The 17,439-nt window shown below is 36.6% G+C and overlaps 1 protein-coding gene and 1 non-coding gene across 2 annotated transcripts; one reads left to right on the top strand and one right to left on the bottom strand.

Moving 5' to 3' along the window:
* Positions 1-13,506: 13,506 nt before the first annotated feature.
* trnai-uau (transfer RNA isoleucine (anticodon UAU)) lies at positions 13,507-13,600 on the bottom strand. The gene is made up of 2 exons: positions 13,563-13,600; positions 13,507-13,542 (listed from the first exon to the last, which is right to left on the bottom strand). It is a non-coding gene; the product is annotated as a tRNA-Ile (tRNA).
* Positions 13,601-14,611: 1,011 nt separating this feature from the next.
* On the top strand, positions 14,612-17,118 carry LOC127523622 (oxoeicosanoid receptor 1-like). Its single transcript, XM_051914538.1, has 3 exons — positions 14,612-14,630; positions 14,730-14,810; positions 16,078-17,118. The coding sequence occupies exon 3, from the start codon at positions 16,096-16,098 to the stop codon at positions 17,029-17,031; it is 936 nt and encodes a 311-aa protein (XP_051770498.1). The 5' UTR covers positions 14,612-14,630; positions 14,730-14,810; positions 16,078-16,095; the 3' UTR covers positions 17,032-17,118.
* The last annotated feature ends 321 nt before the right edge of the window (positions 17,119-17,439 follow it).

Raw genomic sequence — 17,439 nt, 5'->3', positions numbered from 1 at the left:
TTGTGTATATAGTAGGGTGTGAAAAAAAAGTAAATATAGATCATCAAGGTAAAATGAATAAGTATTTGCATGGCGTAAAAACAACTTCTGTTTTCTTTGCCTGTAGGTCCTGTGACATGAGACCACCCCCTAGTGGATGCAGCTGCTGTGGCGACACTAATGAAGCCCAGTTATTGTGGGTTAATGAATAACACAATCACATTCATTGCCCTATTTCTCATGAATCCAAACTCTCGGTTCAAAAATAAATAATCCTCCTGAGCTTTTATTAGAGCAAGCTCTCCAGGCATTTTATTTGAAGTGAGAGGAGTGTTTTCACTGTAGAACTCCTTAAATATTTGGAAAGCTTACTTTACCCTGGATTTGGCATAGGCCTCCTTCTTTCATTTCTCTTCAAATATTTATCTGCTGTCCAGCAGCTAGCCAGAGAGATAGGCTCTGCCTTAACTTTAACTCACATAGGAAGCGAGTATCTCTCTCCATCTGTCCTGAATCAAATATTCTCATTCTGAGATACACATATACACATATACCGTTCAAATTTTCGGGGTCAGTAGGATTTTTTTTTTTTTTTTTTTTATGTTTTTGAAGTCTCTTATGCTCACCAAGGCTGCATTTAATATTTGATCAAAAATACAGTAAAACAATAACATATAGGCCTATATTACAATTTTAAATAACTGTTTTCTATTTCAATATATTTTAAAATGTAATTTATTCCTGTGATAGCAAAGCTGAATGGCATTTTTTTTATTTATTTATTCATTCTTGCTGAATAAAAGTATTAATTTCATTTAAAAATACATACCTTCCTGACCAACAACCATTTGAATGGTATATATAAATGTTTTGGAATAAGACATGATTAAGTTGCAGTACATGAAATCTGCAGTACACTATGGGTGCCTGAATGTAGGACACGTTAAAAATGTGAAATGTTCCATACGAGACAGCACATTCTACAATTCATGCATTCTAGGGCAGAGTACAGAGTGTGTAGTGCATAATTTGGGACACAGCTAAACTTTCAACACATGCGCCATCTTCTCTCTGCATGTTTGTTTATTTAATATGTTGGCTTTTAGCAATCTATAAGAGTGTAGTACTCTACTTTCACCATATTTAAGCCTCCAAATAAGTAGGTAAATTCCATCTCGGCCTTTAGCTAACACTTACACCATCTGGGTGCATCTAACAGCCTGTGAACAAGGCCTTGGACCTGAAGAGCCACCCATATCAGTTGGAAATTCAGTCACATCTCTTCTCTCTAGTAATTCTATAAAAAACTATTTCAAGCGAGTATATGTTTACTTGAGCCAGTCACCCCCTGTTCTGCCCACCCTACTCCTCTTTCTTCACCTCGCCTCACCTCCCTGACCCACCAGTTCATCTGCTTTTATTAGACTGCAGCTATTTTTAAAACTAGGGCTGTTTGAACACTTATGAGAAGTGATCGAGGCAGCTGTATACTGTAGACAGACCTTTATGTGCGTGCATTCAGGTAGCATTGCATTAAAAAAAGAAAAATCACCACACTTAGACAAAGCTATATCTGTTGACAGATAGACTGCATCTGCATTAAACAGCGCTCTCAAACATCTCAGCTCCTCCAGGAACTGGAAGGTCTCCAGACGAAACAGACAGCAATAAAATTAATTTAAAATGTGTTGACTGATATGGAATGGGTTTTTTTTTTTTTTTGGATCCAACCATACCCAGGGATATGGCCAAGCTGTATGTCTGTACATTATACGACTACCGCTAACTAAAAATAGGACTAATGGGGGAACATACTCAGTGCAGGGTCAACCCAGCTACGCACATGCCACAGCAGCCTCAACAGATCTCATATTTGTCCCAGAGGAAACAAATGTTCTGTTGCAGAAGCACGGGGAGTTCCCAATGCAGTGATTACAATGTACAAGATAGCCAAAAGCAGTATACAATTAACTCATTTGGCTTCTGCTGCAGTGCTTTCCAGCTGTACACTCTACAAACCTCAGCTATTTTCCTCCCATCTTACCTCTATTTTTTCTTCTCTTTTTTTTCTCAACCTCCTTATGCCCTCTGAAGTTTTTAGTTAGCATATTCAAGAACCTAGAGAGAAGGGTTTTCATGTTAAAAAAGGCTAATCTCCTGCCATAATCTGAAAATGAACTAATCTGAGATCATTTGTCCAGCTGCAGAGAATCTTAATGACAAATTCTATAGTCAGAATACTGGTTCTGTAACACCATCTATATCGCAAGAAAGATGAAATAGAGGAATGCGGTAAAATAATATATAGGTGGGATCTGGATAAATGCAAAAAGAAAACATTACACACAGATGAATAATAAAAAGAGATGTACGGGTTTATAAAGATATTAAGAATTTCACATCTGTGGAGAATGCACATCCTTTTTGAGGTGTAAATGGACAATCTTATGGCAAATGTTGTGCTTTTAGTAAAGTATATTTGCTAAACATTAAAAAAGAAAATGGCATCAATATTTTACACATATTTTTTATGTTTGATGAATGCTGCTTGTGATGAATGAGGTACATGGTATCCAGGCCTCAGGCTCATAAATGATACTGTGTATAAAAGCAAACACCCACACTTATTTAGCTATAATGGGAACATGACATTTTAACAGCTAAATTATTGAAAACACTGTATGTATATGACTTTTGACTATCAACAACAGTCATTTTAAACCCTGATGCCAGTCTGAAACTGTGCACTTGGTGTATAATTATGTTTTTGTTAAAATGTGTTGGACAGAATTGCATATTTGCATGGGAAAACTGCTGAAAAACGTCCTTGTGTGGTTTTACCAGACCCCTATGACCTCCGTTTACTCTTTTATTCTGAATTAATTAATTTGATTTCATTAAATTGCCTTGATGACTATGTCAAAATTCACTGGTTTACTGGTTTCTTAAGCAGTGATTATGTCATTTATTTAACCAAACACTTGATTCAAGCCAGTAAACTCTGGGGAACTGTGGCCTTTGGATGACTGAACACAACATAATTGGGAAAAGGATTGCAGGAAGAAACAGAGAGGAGAGAGATTTTCATACACTCTCCCTGGAGCTCTGAAAAGATCCAGAAGGAAGTGAGAAACCAGGGAAGAATGATGCTGGAAGCCAGAAGATGAGCAGTGACTAAAATACATAAGATTTAATATAAAAATGCCTTTTATGATATTGTAAAATGAATAAAATAAAACATGATACTGCTATGAAGGAGGGATATGAAAGAGAAAATTACAATACCATCATTTACTCAGCTTCATTTGACATTTTCATCTGTCAACCACAAGGATGAGGGATAAGAGGATTGCGAATTTAACTGGCAAACTCCAGTATATAAAAATTAAAAAAACACATAAAAGTAATCAATATGATTCATGTGCTACATTTCAAGTCTTCCAAATTCATCCGATAGCTTTTTGTGGAAAAAATACAGACACTTGAGTAGTTTTTCACTCAAAATTTCCACCAATTTGAATTAGCCACGTCTGCGAGAATTTCTGTTTGTTTACATAAGCACAACGCTGAATGAGCACGCTTAAGGAGAAGACATTGGAGGAGAAGAAATGACAGACAAACCTCATTGGTTCTTGAGTGAATCGTCAACACGATAGCGTGAAAGTGAAGTGAACTACATTCGAGAACTAGGCAAGTATGTCTCAGCGATTTGCAGAGACAACGTGATGTGACATTTTCAATAAGAATTGGCATTGCCCTTACAATTTGTTCACATGAAACATCAATACATAACTTTTATTGCAATTTCTCTCTTAAGACATGACTTCTAAATGAGAAAATGTCATTAAAAGTCTCAAAAAGCCTGCATATGTGAAAGTGCCAAGTGACTCACCGCCAATAATAACATTATAATTGCATTATTGGCTGTGGTAACACCACTGATTTCTTCTAACTTTTACGATTTCATCTAAATACTATTTGCACAATAAACAAATATCCCACCACATTCTACCAATCAGAAATGTACATCAATCTCAATACATCAATCTCATTGGATTACACTTGGTGGGATATGTTACATGTCGCACACAGGTTTTACTGGGATTCTCACGGTTTGTTCTGTTCAGCAAAGCCCTATACCCCTTCCCCCAACCCCCATTTTCTATGCATGCTTCATATGGAGGTCATTAGTTGTGCCATCTGAGCCTGGTTGTGGTGAAAAATGTTTGACGTCTATCAAGATGTGTGCTGTGATGTCATTAGTAGACCTTACAGCAGAGGGAGTATCATATGGGACCGGGGGAGGTGGGACAGAGGCAGACTGTGCTACAAACTGAACCAGATGATGGTACAAAAAAAACTTCAAACCTCAAATGAGTTCATCTTAAAAGTCTGTTGATCCCAAGACATGTTCATGGTTTTTAGGATTGACACGCAATGTAATGTACAAAGCTTTGCACCAACGCATTACCATAAGTCAGTCCATGTTTCAAAACACTTTCAATGTAGTTGTTTGATGTTCTTAAAATAAAGCCTATGGCACGAATCACTGAAAGGGTTTTGACAGTACAGATCATGTCTTTGAGGATATAGATCCCATACAAGAAACACATGGGCTCTGTTTGAAACTTGAAAATGCTGCCTTTTTCAAAATAATAGGATATATATATATATATATATATATATATATATGTGTGACCCGTGCTGGCAAAATGAGTCAGAATGTGCATGGGCTAATTACGAGCTACAGGCAAAACAAGTCAAAAATGTCGATTTTGGTAGATACAAATGCTTCAAATAGCAATTTAACATCTAAAAGTATCTTTATTTCTATGTTTTCTGAGAGGAGTACCTTTCCTTTGTCCATTTAAATGCCATTTTTCTCTTCTCACCTCTCGCACTTCCCCTCAGCAACTTCCTCATTAGTCCAAGTTTGGTATCTTTTAAAGTGCAGCATTCCAACTTTGTGAATATTCATAGGGAATTTTTGATGGCATGAGTCTGAACCAATGAAATGTGATTTTCAAACTCATGCTGATGTGAACAAATCGATCTTACTCGCACTGACTGACAGATCCAAGGCGTGCGCACAAAGACGCCTCAGCGTGCGATCCTGATATATATAAACAGAATTACAGTACTTCAAAATATTGAAAAAAAGTAAAATATTATTTAAAAAGTTGAATATATATATATATATATATATATATATATATTCCTATAGATATTTGGTTTTGATGAGGTGTGTGCCAAATTAGGTGTTATTAACAGGGATTTTAAGATATGGTTGCTAGGTGATTTTGTTTTGGAATCTTCAGAAAACTTTGCTGACTCAATCAACTTCAAACAGGTGTAGCTCAGTCATTTTTTGTCGGATTCCAAGAAATCATACATCATTTTGAAGATTGTTTAATAGAGAATTTGCTCTTTGTGACTCATTTTGCCAGCACGGGTCACATATAATAGGCAAAGGTTTGGAATAATTAAAAAATAAAGTTTTTGAAAGAAGTCTTATCAAGGCTGTTTATTTCATCAAAAATACAGTTAAAAAAAATTAAAATGTAAGTTATTCCTGTGATGGCAAAGCTGAATTTTCAGAAGCCATTACTTTTAGACTTTAGTCTTTAGTGTCACATGATCCTTCAGAAATCATTCTAATATGCTGGAACTCCAGTGTGCCTTATCCTATTGGCACCAGACTCATCTGACACAATGCTTGCCAGCAAATGAAAAACCCCAGTGACAGGAAATGACAGAAAAGATCATCCTGCCACAGCATTGTCCAAATGGTCTGCTTTATGCATTTTTGCAGCTCCATTTTCTGTGGAAATAATTCCACTTCCTATAAAAATAAACAACAACCATGGGAATCTTTGCTTGTCCCAGATATTCGCAGTTGGGCAACATCACCCTTACAACTGAGCATCTGGCCTAAGATAGTTATCATTTTCAGATGTAAGAAGCAGAAGCATATTAAGCCATTTTGTTAATGAATAAAATTGTGTTGACATAAATTTATATAGCTTCATTTACTTTTGGCACATACTGAATGTAATGGGTGGCAGACAAAACAGTCCATTCATATTCCCTGTACGGGGAGGAGAGATGGTAGCATAGTGAGAGAGAGAGGGAGATTCAGGCAAATGTGGTTTCTCATATGACCAACATTTATTCAGAGCTCAAAATATGAACCGTGGACGTTTGACCTCTCTGCCTGTTACTCAGCGGATCTAAAATTAGTCATAATTGCAGCCTGAAGGGTAAAAAAGGCAGAATATATGGTCCGTTGGAGCCACAGCTTGGCGGCTACTTATTGCCAAGCATTTGGAGGGAAAGGAACAGCATGTCCTCCTCTTGAAACTCCATGGCTCAGGGACAGCTAGTTCAGACCCTCTTTCACTGGCCGCAGAAACCACATTCTCCAGGAACATCATCTCTATTCACACACTCTCATATACAGGAATTGACAAGAACGGTAACCATAATTGTCTGGAAAACTCGTAAGCATGTATTACTGCGTCTCTATGAAGCATTTAGCTGTTTAGCACATGCAGAAACCTGTCAGACACTGAGAAGACATGGCATGACGAGTATGACAACGGTTATGTCAGAGAAACAAAAGACAGTGCACAAGATGTTATCCAGGTGCTGTCAGCTCCGTGAAGATGTTGTCTTGACACTTTGAGCATATAGGAAGCATAAGTCTTGATTTTAGAGATAGATCTCTAAAACTTCCATTTGATTGAAATCCATGAAGTCCTATTACTTTCAATCATGCATTAAAAAAACATTTGTAGCTTTGATTAAAAATGCCTCTCAGAAGCATTCCTCAGTGATATGTTTGACGCAGGTTATCTTGGCTCAAATAAGGGTGAGAAGGAATGAGGTTCAGTCATTGGAAAAAAAAACAGATAAGAAGAGAGCGATTATGATAGAATGTCAGTTCCATCATGCAGAAAGCAACGTTAGGTACATCTCAAAGTTTAATCCAGCCAGCTTGGCGTGTCGGTTTTCACTACTTTGTGTAAATATTAAATTACTTCTAACATTCTTTTTCGCAAGGTGGTTTGGACGATGTCATGTCATGTCATTTTTTTTTGTTTTTTTTTTTTGGATGTTTGGCCAAGAATTCAGCATTTTCTGAAGGCAGAAATCCTAGACAATGTGGTCAAAAGACTCAACTTTGAAGGTTGAAGGTGAAAATGGTATGTTTTTTATCCAAGATTCGTGGCTCTGAGAGAATTAAAAAGACTGCCAAGGTTTTAATCAGGAATTTCACTACATAGCACTCCAATTTATCTGTGAGTCACACTTAAAATGAAAACCAGATGCCCCCCTATGTGGCTGAATAGAGATTTCATCTGTGAAAATAAGGAAATTGAACTCAAAAACTATGATGCTTTAAGAAAGCGTGAAAAGAAGAAGCACCGAGTGTCTCAGCGGAGGAGGGGAGGAACAGAATGTTGTATGTACAAATCACCCAAGCAGCTGTTAGAGACTCCGCCAAAGTGAGAAAAAACAGAAGTGAAATGTTCCAAGGGTCTCATTACTGTTGCTGAGAGAAAACACAACATAGGCAATGTAAACAAGTAAGTGGAGAATGTCTCTATAATGTCCTTCAGTCAAATGAAAGTACTGTACCTAACGAAAAACATCTTGAGACAAGTCATATCGAAAGATCAGTTAAAATGCAGAAGGTTGCTGCGAGGACTGAGATGAGTAAGTAACTGGTATCTGCACTATACATTAGTGTTCAAATGAGTAGTTCAAAGTCATGTTTTAAGCTGGTTGGTAATCGACAAAAGCACAGACATTCAGGCCCAAGCATCAATTTCCTGATCTAAACCCTTATTTCCCCAGACAGGAACTCCAGCAGCCTGTTGACAGGGCATTATGGGTAATGGCACATGTGTGTTTGTGTAAAGGAGCTAAAGCTGATCTCATGCATTGTGTAAATGGCTCGTATATACCACTGAAGGACACATATGAATAACAGATGCACCAAACTGGTTAACTAGCACTAAATCTCAAGTGAAGATTTATGAGAACCAAGTTTTCATGAATCACAGATGGGCAACCAGAACAAAGCGCTTATAAGCTTCTTAGTTAAACATCATGCTTTATTTTAATTTTTACTCTTCTTTTGTTTAATTTTTTATAATATTATTTGGTAACAATTTATAAGTATACAGTAATAAAGTACTCACATATCATTTGCAAACTATTAGTTTGTAGTTAATTCATAGTTAATATATTGTAGTCTCTTGTTAATATAATAGACTATACAAATAGTGAGTTCTCCATTCATTGTCACTGTAATTAACCAAACTATTTTTTGTTTAATTAGCTTATATGTAGAGAATTAGATAATGTTTTTTAATGCTTTGTTAACAACTTATTAAAGGGTTAGTTCACCCAAAAATGAAATTTCTGTCATTAAAGGGTTAGTTCACCCAAAAATGAAAATTATGTCATTTATTACCCACCCTCATGTCGTTCTACACCCGTAAAGGCCTTCGTTCATCTTCGGAACACAAATTAAGATATTTTTGATTAAATCCGATGGCTCAGTGAGACCTACATTCAAAGCAATGACATTTCCTCTCTCAAGATCCATAAAGGTACTAAAAACATATTTAAAACAGTTCATGCGAGTTCAGTAGTTCTACCTTAATATTATAAAGCGACGAGAATACTTTTTGTGCGCCAAAAAAACAAAACAACGACTTTTCAACAATATAGTGATGGGCCGATTTCAAAACACTGCTTTCGGAGCTTTGCGAATCGAATCAGTGACTCGGATCTCCTATCAAACGGCTAAACTGCTGAAATCACGTGACTTTGGCGCTCCAAGTCACTGATTCGATTCACAAAGCTCTGAAGCAGTGTGTAATAAATGACATTATTTTCATTTTTGGGTGAACTAATACTTTAAGTACTCACCCTCATGTCGTTCCAAACCGTAAGACCTTTGTTCATCTTCAGAACACAAATTAAGATATTTTTGATGAAATCCTAGAGGTATTTTTTTTTTATCCCCAATAGAAAGCAACATAATCACCGTCATTCAAGGTCCAGAAAAGTACTAGTCCAGAAAAGACCATGGACACTAACTATCATCACAGCTGTTCATCTTTTAGTTAATCACCATTGTGTATTTAAGTTCCTCTTGTTCACTCATTGTTTGTCCGGTCACGTTTACAACTAGTGTGTGTTGCTCTGCCTAAGTTACCTATTCTTATTAAAACTTCGGAACTTTATTCTTCTGTCTTTATCTGTCTGCCTGCAACCACCTGTGACAACAATTGTAATGACGGGTCGGCAGAATGAAGATCCATTTGCAGCTTTATTAAGATAAACACCAAAGCAGACAGGGGCAAAGGCAGAGACATAAACAGGGGCAGGCAATGGTCGAGGCAGGCGGCAGACAAACACAGTAGATTCACAGGCAAGGATCAGGGCAGGCGGCAAACAAACACAGTCCAAATAACAGGCAAGGATCAGGGCAGGCGGCAAACAAACACAGTCCAATAAACAGTCCAACGGCAACAGAAATACAATCCACAAGAAAACGCTCAGTAGTAATCACCGGGGCAAATCAAGACTTCGCAAAGGGTGTGTGCGTGTGTGTGTCTTATATAGTGTGAGTGTAATGAGGTGCAGGTGTGTGTGCAATCAGTCCCAGGAATGAGGGCCTATGGGAAATGTAGTCCGAATGTTAACCAGTCAATATTCAGGTGACGGCTCCCTCCGGTGGTGCGGAGGAGGAGGCGCGAGAGCCACATTCGTGACAACAATGAATGAATAACTCACTATATAGCCTAATAATGTAGAGACTACAATATATTAACTATGAATTAACTATAAACTACTGCTTTGTTACTGATTGAAGTACTTTATTACTGTATACTTATTATGACTTGTTACCTATTGTTTTTTAATATTTAAAAATAATAATATTTCGTTTTTATTATTCATATAATTATTATTATATGCCTATGTTTTACTACAAAGTGGGAACACACTTTTCAGTCTGGTATCCATTCTAGTAATGTTGTTTCTGCTTGGGGTCATTTTTAATAACATAAGAAATGTAACATTTTTAATGAAGGACATTTAAAGCATGCTATCAATTTGAAATTTTGCTTATAATAAATTCTGATAAGATTAGGAAAAGTCAACATTGTACTTCATGTCATGTATGTTTTTTTAGCTATTAAAATGGCCCTGGAGTCTTTGAGACCTCAATCAGAATTTGAGGGTTAACCATGGTGTTAAATATTTCAAGAAAAAAAGAAAGATGTGGAAAGAGAGCCCAAGAGCAAGAGAGAGAAAGAGAAAGGGAGGGAGAGAGAGAGAGGTGCTGCAAGGAAGCTCTTGGCTCTGCTTGTCTGCACTTGCACACCAGATGCGCTCTGCCTCAGCTCTGGAATGTGTTTGTGAGAGCAGTTTAACCACTGACCCACCCAACCATTACCACAGAAATCTGATCCAGACAATCCACTCAGCCTCCTTCATTGTGTGTGCGTGTGTTCTTCTCTCCATTATCTTGCTTCCTTTATCTACTTTCTTTCTCTTCTTCTCTCCAAAAATGTGCCTAAACCTATTTTTCACATTTTGTTCCCACAAAGTTCTCCTTTCTTTAACCACCGATTACTCAATGTGTTCACTCAAACATACACTCACACACTTTACAAGCGCAGGTTCACACTCATACACAGGCGCTCATGTTGATTGCACTTTAATGGTAATCCATGAGCCGTGACAAGGCAATAAAATAAAACTTGAGAAGTTAAAGATGGTCATTCATTCCGCACATAAAGCCATTTTTTTCTTCCCTTTTTTCCCAGTTGAGTTCAGGGCTTTCACAAGTTGTAAGCATTTATACTGAGAAACAAAGTCAGTCATTTCAAAAATAAATACATATGGTGTTTTGAATATTAAATATGTTTATAAATAATAATTAGAAATTAAGATATTGCTTATCATATAGTTAGATAGATAGATAGATAGATAGATAGATAGATAGATAGACTCTAAAAAACACTTGGTTAAAAACAACCCAAATTGGGTTGGGTAAATAATATGACACAACACATGTTGTGATAATAACAAGGGCTGGGTAAATATAGGACAGAACCTATTTTTTTTTACAGTCTATGGGCAGAACACATGTTGGGTTCATTTTACCCAGCAAATTGGGTTGTTTATTTAACCCAGCATAATGGGTTAAATCCATTATAATCTCTTTATTTTCGTATCATATCATATTTTATAGTATATCATATTTTATATAGTTTTTTTTAAAATACATATTGCCTACATTTAAGTTCGTTTAACAAATATTAGAAGTAAAAGATTAAACATTTAGAAGAAATTCAAGTGTAACCGACCAGTCTCTGTTGTCCTGTTTCCACCGTAACGGCATCTCGTGCTGGAGAAGGCTCGCGTTCGGCGGTGAAACTGATAACTTCAGACCGCCGCCTGCGTTTCACTCGTAGCCGGAAAATGCTGAGTGGCTACATAACCTGTCCATAAATAATCAGTGTACAATACTGAGAACATGTTTTAACGTCCTAAGTATGTATATTCTGTATCTTTTTGAATAAAATAAAATTTTAAGCAAGGCATCAGGCGTTTTCATCATGCGAAAAGACCGATGCGATACTCGGTGACTCACATCGCGCCCCTGTATGTTGCTTTGCATAAAATTAAACGATATACAGAACAATAACTAAGTTTTAGATCAAATAAAACACAAACATGTATTTTACCGAAGACATGCACCAATTTGACGGAGCTGCACTGCTCTCTCCTGAAGAGGTCGCCAAAAACCATGTCATGTCTGACCCAGGAGCTGGGTAACAAAAAAACTACCCAAAAACTGGAAAAATAACCCAAAAAAATGACCCAAAAGGCTCAACCCAGGACTTAGAATAAAATAATCCAAGATTTTTTAGATGAAACTTGAGAAGTTAAATATGGTCATTCATTCCGCACATAAAGGCATCCCCCCAGTTGAGTTCAGGGCTTTCACAAGTTGTAAGCATTTATACTGAGAAACAAAGTCAGTCATTTCAAAAATGAATACATACGGCGTTTTGAATATTAAATATGTTTATAAATAATAATTAGAAATTAAGATATTGCTTTTCATATAGGTAGTTTGTTAGATACATGGATGGATGGAGGGATGGAGGGATAGATAGATAGATAGATAGATAGATAGATAGATAGATGATAGATAGATAGATAGATAGATAGATAGATAGATAGATAGATAGATAGCCTGCAGCTTGTTAGTCAATACCCTAATAAATCTGGATTCCTGCTATAAAAGAGGCTATAATCAAAAACCATGTGAAATAATTTATTCCAGAATTCTGCTCTGACACTTTCTCAATAAAGAACCAAAAGCAGTTGTTTTGTGGGATTTTGACATGACAGCTTTGGCAGTGGTAGAGCTAAGATGAAATCTGATCAGACCAAAAGATTTGACAAGGCTGTGCTGTTTATGTGTAAATGTGATGTTTACATGGAAAATGTGCACCAAGAACATAAATTTAAACAGAAAAATATGAAACCACTGATGTGATGAGATGTTTCTGGATGACTAAAATGCACATCCTGATTTTGCTGAGTTAGACGCGTTCTTGGGTCAACATAGCCTATTTTGTTGATTCTGGAACAACATTCCTGTCCGAAAATGTAATCCTATAACCATATCCCTATCCCTAAACCTAAGTTATCCCTAAAATCAGAGGGAAATGATATGAATAACACTGATGTAGAAGCACCAAACCCTGGTTGTAAGCCTAAACTTAACATAAACTTGTCCCTCAAATCTGACTGTTTGATTGCAATGTTGTTCCAGGACCAACAAAGATGTTGATCCAAGAACATGTTGCAATTGGTGAAATCAGGTTCTGTGACTAAGCAAGGCTAAATCATTATCCATCTCACACCTCTAAATCCTGTCAAGAAAAATAGGCTTTTAAAAAGACAACAATGTAAAGTTAAATAATCATGAAGTTAAAAGGAAATGTGGTAATGAAAACACTGAATTTAACTGTCTATATAAATGCATGAAGCATTTTTACTGTGAAGTAAACATACAGCTATAACCAGATGTAAAATAAAGTGTGGAAAAAAAAAAAATAATAAAACAAAATAAACTGTACATTTATAAATTGTATATTTAGGCCTCTCAGAATATTCAGAGTAAATTTCCAAAGCGTTATAACACGTGGCGAATGTCTACTAAGTCAATACTGCCCCTTAGAGGCTTCTTCCTGCCATTAACGCCAAATACATTGTAGCCTACTTCCTAATCGTCTTGTTTGTTCACACACAACGCACTACCTTTGAATGTCTACACATTTACTGCTCAATAACAGAGCACTGCGAGTTATGGCACACGAGAGCTTTTTTCGACATATGCTTAGATAAGTGACCATGTGAAACTGTCCACCATCGTTATTACGCGTTGAGCAGAGACTCAGCCTATTTTTTCATCGTGCAAAACTCTGCTCCAGGTGAGGCTCGAACTCACAACCTCGGCATTGCTCTGCTTTGTACTGCTGTATAAGTACCGCGCGCTAACCGATTGCGCCACTGGAGCTTCGGCGACTCATTGCAATAACACAGCTCATAAACGAATGTGTACCCTATTTCAAATGTAAATAAGATAGTAATGTGTTATCCCACGTCATCGGGTGTTGTTCGACCAGTTATATTACTTTAACTTTTGTATTAAAATAAAACATAACATAAACTATTTTGATTCGTATCATACATCCCAGTTAAAACCCGGAAGACTTTATTCGCCAGTTTTTTGTTTTTGTTTTTTTGTTTTTTTTTTCAATTTATAAGTAAAATAAGGTATGTGATAAATATAACTTGACGATACTTGGACGTTTTGCATCATATTTTCATTAACTTTCAAGAAACATACAGAAAACATAAACAGACATAACCAAAAAGACATGGAGGATAACAGACCTTTCTATTTCTTCATAATGTTTTCGGGGACATCAATTCAATGATCAATTTAGCCTACATATTTTCTTGTTTCATACAAGGTAAAGCATTAGATTCTACAAATTACTTTTTTTCAAAATAATGGATGTTTTATAGGCCTACATTTCTTATTTTTAGTGATTGCATTCAATGAGTCATAAAATATTTTTTTTAATCTGTATAGAGAAAATCGAATGACGGCGTATAGACATTAGCTTTTTGGGCTAAATTAAACTTCACAAGGAGAATTATTAACGTTAGCGTGTTGTATATTATTATAGGAGAATAGGCTCCCAAGACTCTTATTACACTCCCAAGAAAAGGATCATGGAGTCCAGAAGTCTTCTGGATAGTTAAAGTTTCAGAATAAATGTCTTTCAGGTGCAAGGTGGTGAGATGTCACAATCACAAAGACACAATCCCCGAGAAAGAAGGAAATTGGTGATAAAACTCCATCATAAAAACCATAACAAAATCTCGAGGGAAGCACAGGCGAAATACTGTTGGGATATTCCGGGTTTCATGACTGCACGCGCTCTGCCCTGAGGTGACATCACATTTATATAAAAATGTATGATCTTTTACCAGCATGATCATGGGGTCAGAAATTCACCGCATACAGAGAATATGATGTGAATACTGCTTTGCGAACTTTATTTTAAATAAAATAACAACAACAAATAACTCATAAAAAACGTAAAGGTAATTTCTTCTCCTGTGACTGCCCACAGTGGTATCGTTTCCTCAATGTAGGCTACAGCAACTTACAAAATTGTTCTCTCCTCCACGACAACTCCTGCCTTGATCGTTTGGTAAGTCCGAAAATTCATTTAATTTAGCCCACTTTGATTATATATTCTTCATTCTTTTGTCAGAGATGGACTAATTAATGACTAAGAATGAATAAAACATAATTTGGGGGGATTTATTAGGCTACTCTAGAATTCACAATTAACTGAGCAGAATTGGACAACATCTTTGTATTGCGCAGTTATAGCCTATAGGGGGAGAGCGGGGCACAAATCCACTTGGGGTTCAGAGTAGCCTATTTTTATTTTTTTCCCCACATTAATTTCACACGTCTAGTACATTTATGTGGTCTTGTTTCATTATTACAGTGTGCTTTTTCTCTATTTACCCCGAGAGAAAGGAAGTGAAAGGTAACAACATGCCACATTGGTGGGACACGTTGTAACATTAGGAGCACGATGTAACATGACCGTATGACAACTTAAAATGTTATCTGAGCTACTCAAAAGATATACGATGCAAACTAAAAAAAAAAAAAATTGTCAATAAAATAAAATTATTAACTTTTTCTAATAAGTAAAAATAAACTAATTTTGGAGTTTAACAATAAACACACCGCAAAACACAGATACAGCATAGTTCAAAACAATGTGGGCAAATAGATGAAGATAAAACACATTTAGAAAAACACAATACACCCCTCCCTCCACACACAGCTCTTATAGGACACAAACAGACAAGCTAGAATGCTTTAAATTTCCTGAAATAATAATTTCTTAATATTGAACTATTGAACTTTGACTCTGTCTATATTCGTCTGTTTATCATGGTTCCTCAATATAATTATATATATGAATATGAATTATATCGATAACATCATAGAACAGCACAGTTCTAATAGCAGGGCACATAACGCAGTTACATCATGCCCCACCTAAACCTGGCTAGTGTCTTCTGCTGGTTAGCTAAGCATTAGCTTAGCCTAAACTTCTAACTACCTGCTAAATAACAGATTTGAGATTAAAATAATAGCAGATTTGTCTTGACTTAAAAATTGAGATGTAAAATGAACTTTAACTATGGTTGAATAAATGTTTAGTGATATTTTCCATTTTCTCATATGGGAACTAGTAAATACACCAAGTTTTGTCATGCTAGCATGTGTGGAAACTTTAAACCATGTGGTACAACTAGCTCCACATTAGGTTGTGCCCTGCTCACCCCTAAAGTTTGATGGTAAATTATAAATGTGCGACACTGATGTGTATATCAGGATTTTCAGTGTTTTTACTTTAACTTTGTGTTAACTCAGTATTAATGTACTTTCAGGTCACACTGCTTTTCATCATGAGTAACATCACCTCCTGCATGGAACCTCAGACCCTTGTTTCTTCCATTTTAAAGCCCATTCTCATTTTGGAGTTCATCTTTGGGTTGCCTGGAATTGTATTTGCTCTGTGGATTTTGTTCTTCAAGTCTCCATGGAAAGCTTGCAATGTGTATCTCTTCTGCTTGGTAATATCTGACCTCCTACTCCTCACTGGGCTGCCGTTCCGCATAGATTATCTCTTTCGTGGTGAAGACTGGATATTTGGTGAATCCTTTTGCCGCCTCATTATGTATATTATATCTGTAAACTACTCAGCAAGCATGGCTTTCATGTCAATTTTAGCCTTGGACCGCTTCTTCAGGATAATTCACCCACACCATCGCATTTGTCGAATGAGTGTGAGACAAGCAGTAGTGTTGGTTAGCACAGTTTGGGTGGGTGTTCTACTCCTTCGCCTTCCACCCGCCTTGAACCTGGTTCTCACATCACAGAAAAACTCGTCAAGGCTCACATGCCATAGTTATCTCTCATGGACATGGACGTCGGTTCAAATGAGGATATATAATTCAGTACAGCTGATAGAAGTCCTGCTAGCGTTCACACTGGTGGTCTTCAGTTTTGTGCGTGTTTTCTCTCACGTCCACAGTCGCCAGTCTAAGGGGGCACACCGCAGGGTAAAGCGGGCAGTGAGATTGCTTCTGTTTCTTGTGATCATGTTTGTTCTGTGTTTCCTACCTACAGTGACTTTTGGCATCTTCCTTCAAGTGTTTCCCTGTTCTGAATTCCTTATAGTATGTCTTCAAGCCTCTTTAGCTTTATCCTATATGAACAGTGCACTGGATCCAGTCATCTATTGCCACATTAACGCTTGGTTTCGTGACACCCTGAAAGGCACAACCAACTCGATGGGGATGACGAAGTTCCAAATGAGTGCGAAGACGAACAGAAAATAACCTTAATCTACCTGAGCAAGTGTTGTTTGTTACAGTCATTGCAAATGGGAGGATGCAAATAAAATTTCACCTAAAAATGAAAATTTATTTTCAGTTAGTCACCCCTCATGTTCATCCAAACCTCTATGACTTCATTTCTTTTCTGGAAAACTAAAGACAATAATTTGTTTTTGTCCATTTAAAGGGTTAGTTAACCCAAAAATGAAAATTATGTCATTAATTACTCACCCTCATGTCGTTCTACACCCATAAGACATTTGTTCATCTTCGGAACACAAATTAAGATATTTTTGATAAAATCTGATGGCTCAGTGAGGCCTCCATTGACAGCAAGTTAATTTACACATTCAATACCCAAAAGGGTACTAAAGACATATTTAAAACAGTTCATTTGACTACAGTGGGTTC

The sequence above is a fragment of the Ctenopharyngodon idella genome, chromosome 12, assembly GCF_019924925.1.
Source record: "Ctenopharyngodon idella isolate HZGC_01 chromosome 12, HZGC01, whole genome shotgun sequence".
NCBI lineage: Eukaryota > Metazoa > Chordata > Actinopteri > Cypriniformes > Xenocyprididae > Ctenopharyngodon > Ctenopharyngodon idella.
The sequence above is the reverse complement of the archived record's forward strand: the minus strand, read 5'-3'. Positions and strand labels throughout refer to the sequence as shown.

Excerpts from the sequence above, each read along its gene's own strand:
- LOC127523622 (XM_051914538.1), top strand. The coding sequence starts at position 16,096 with ATGAGTAACATCACCTCCTGCATGGAACCTCAGACCCTTGTTTCTTCC.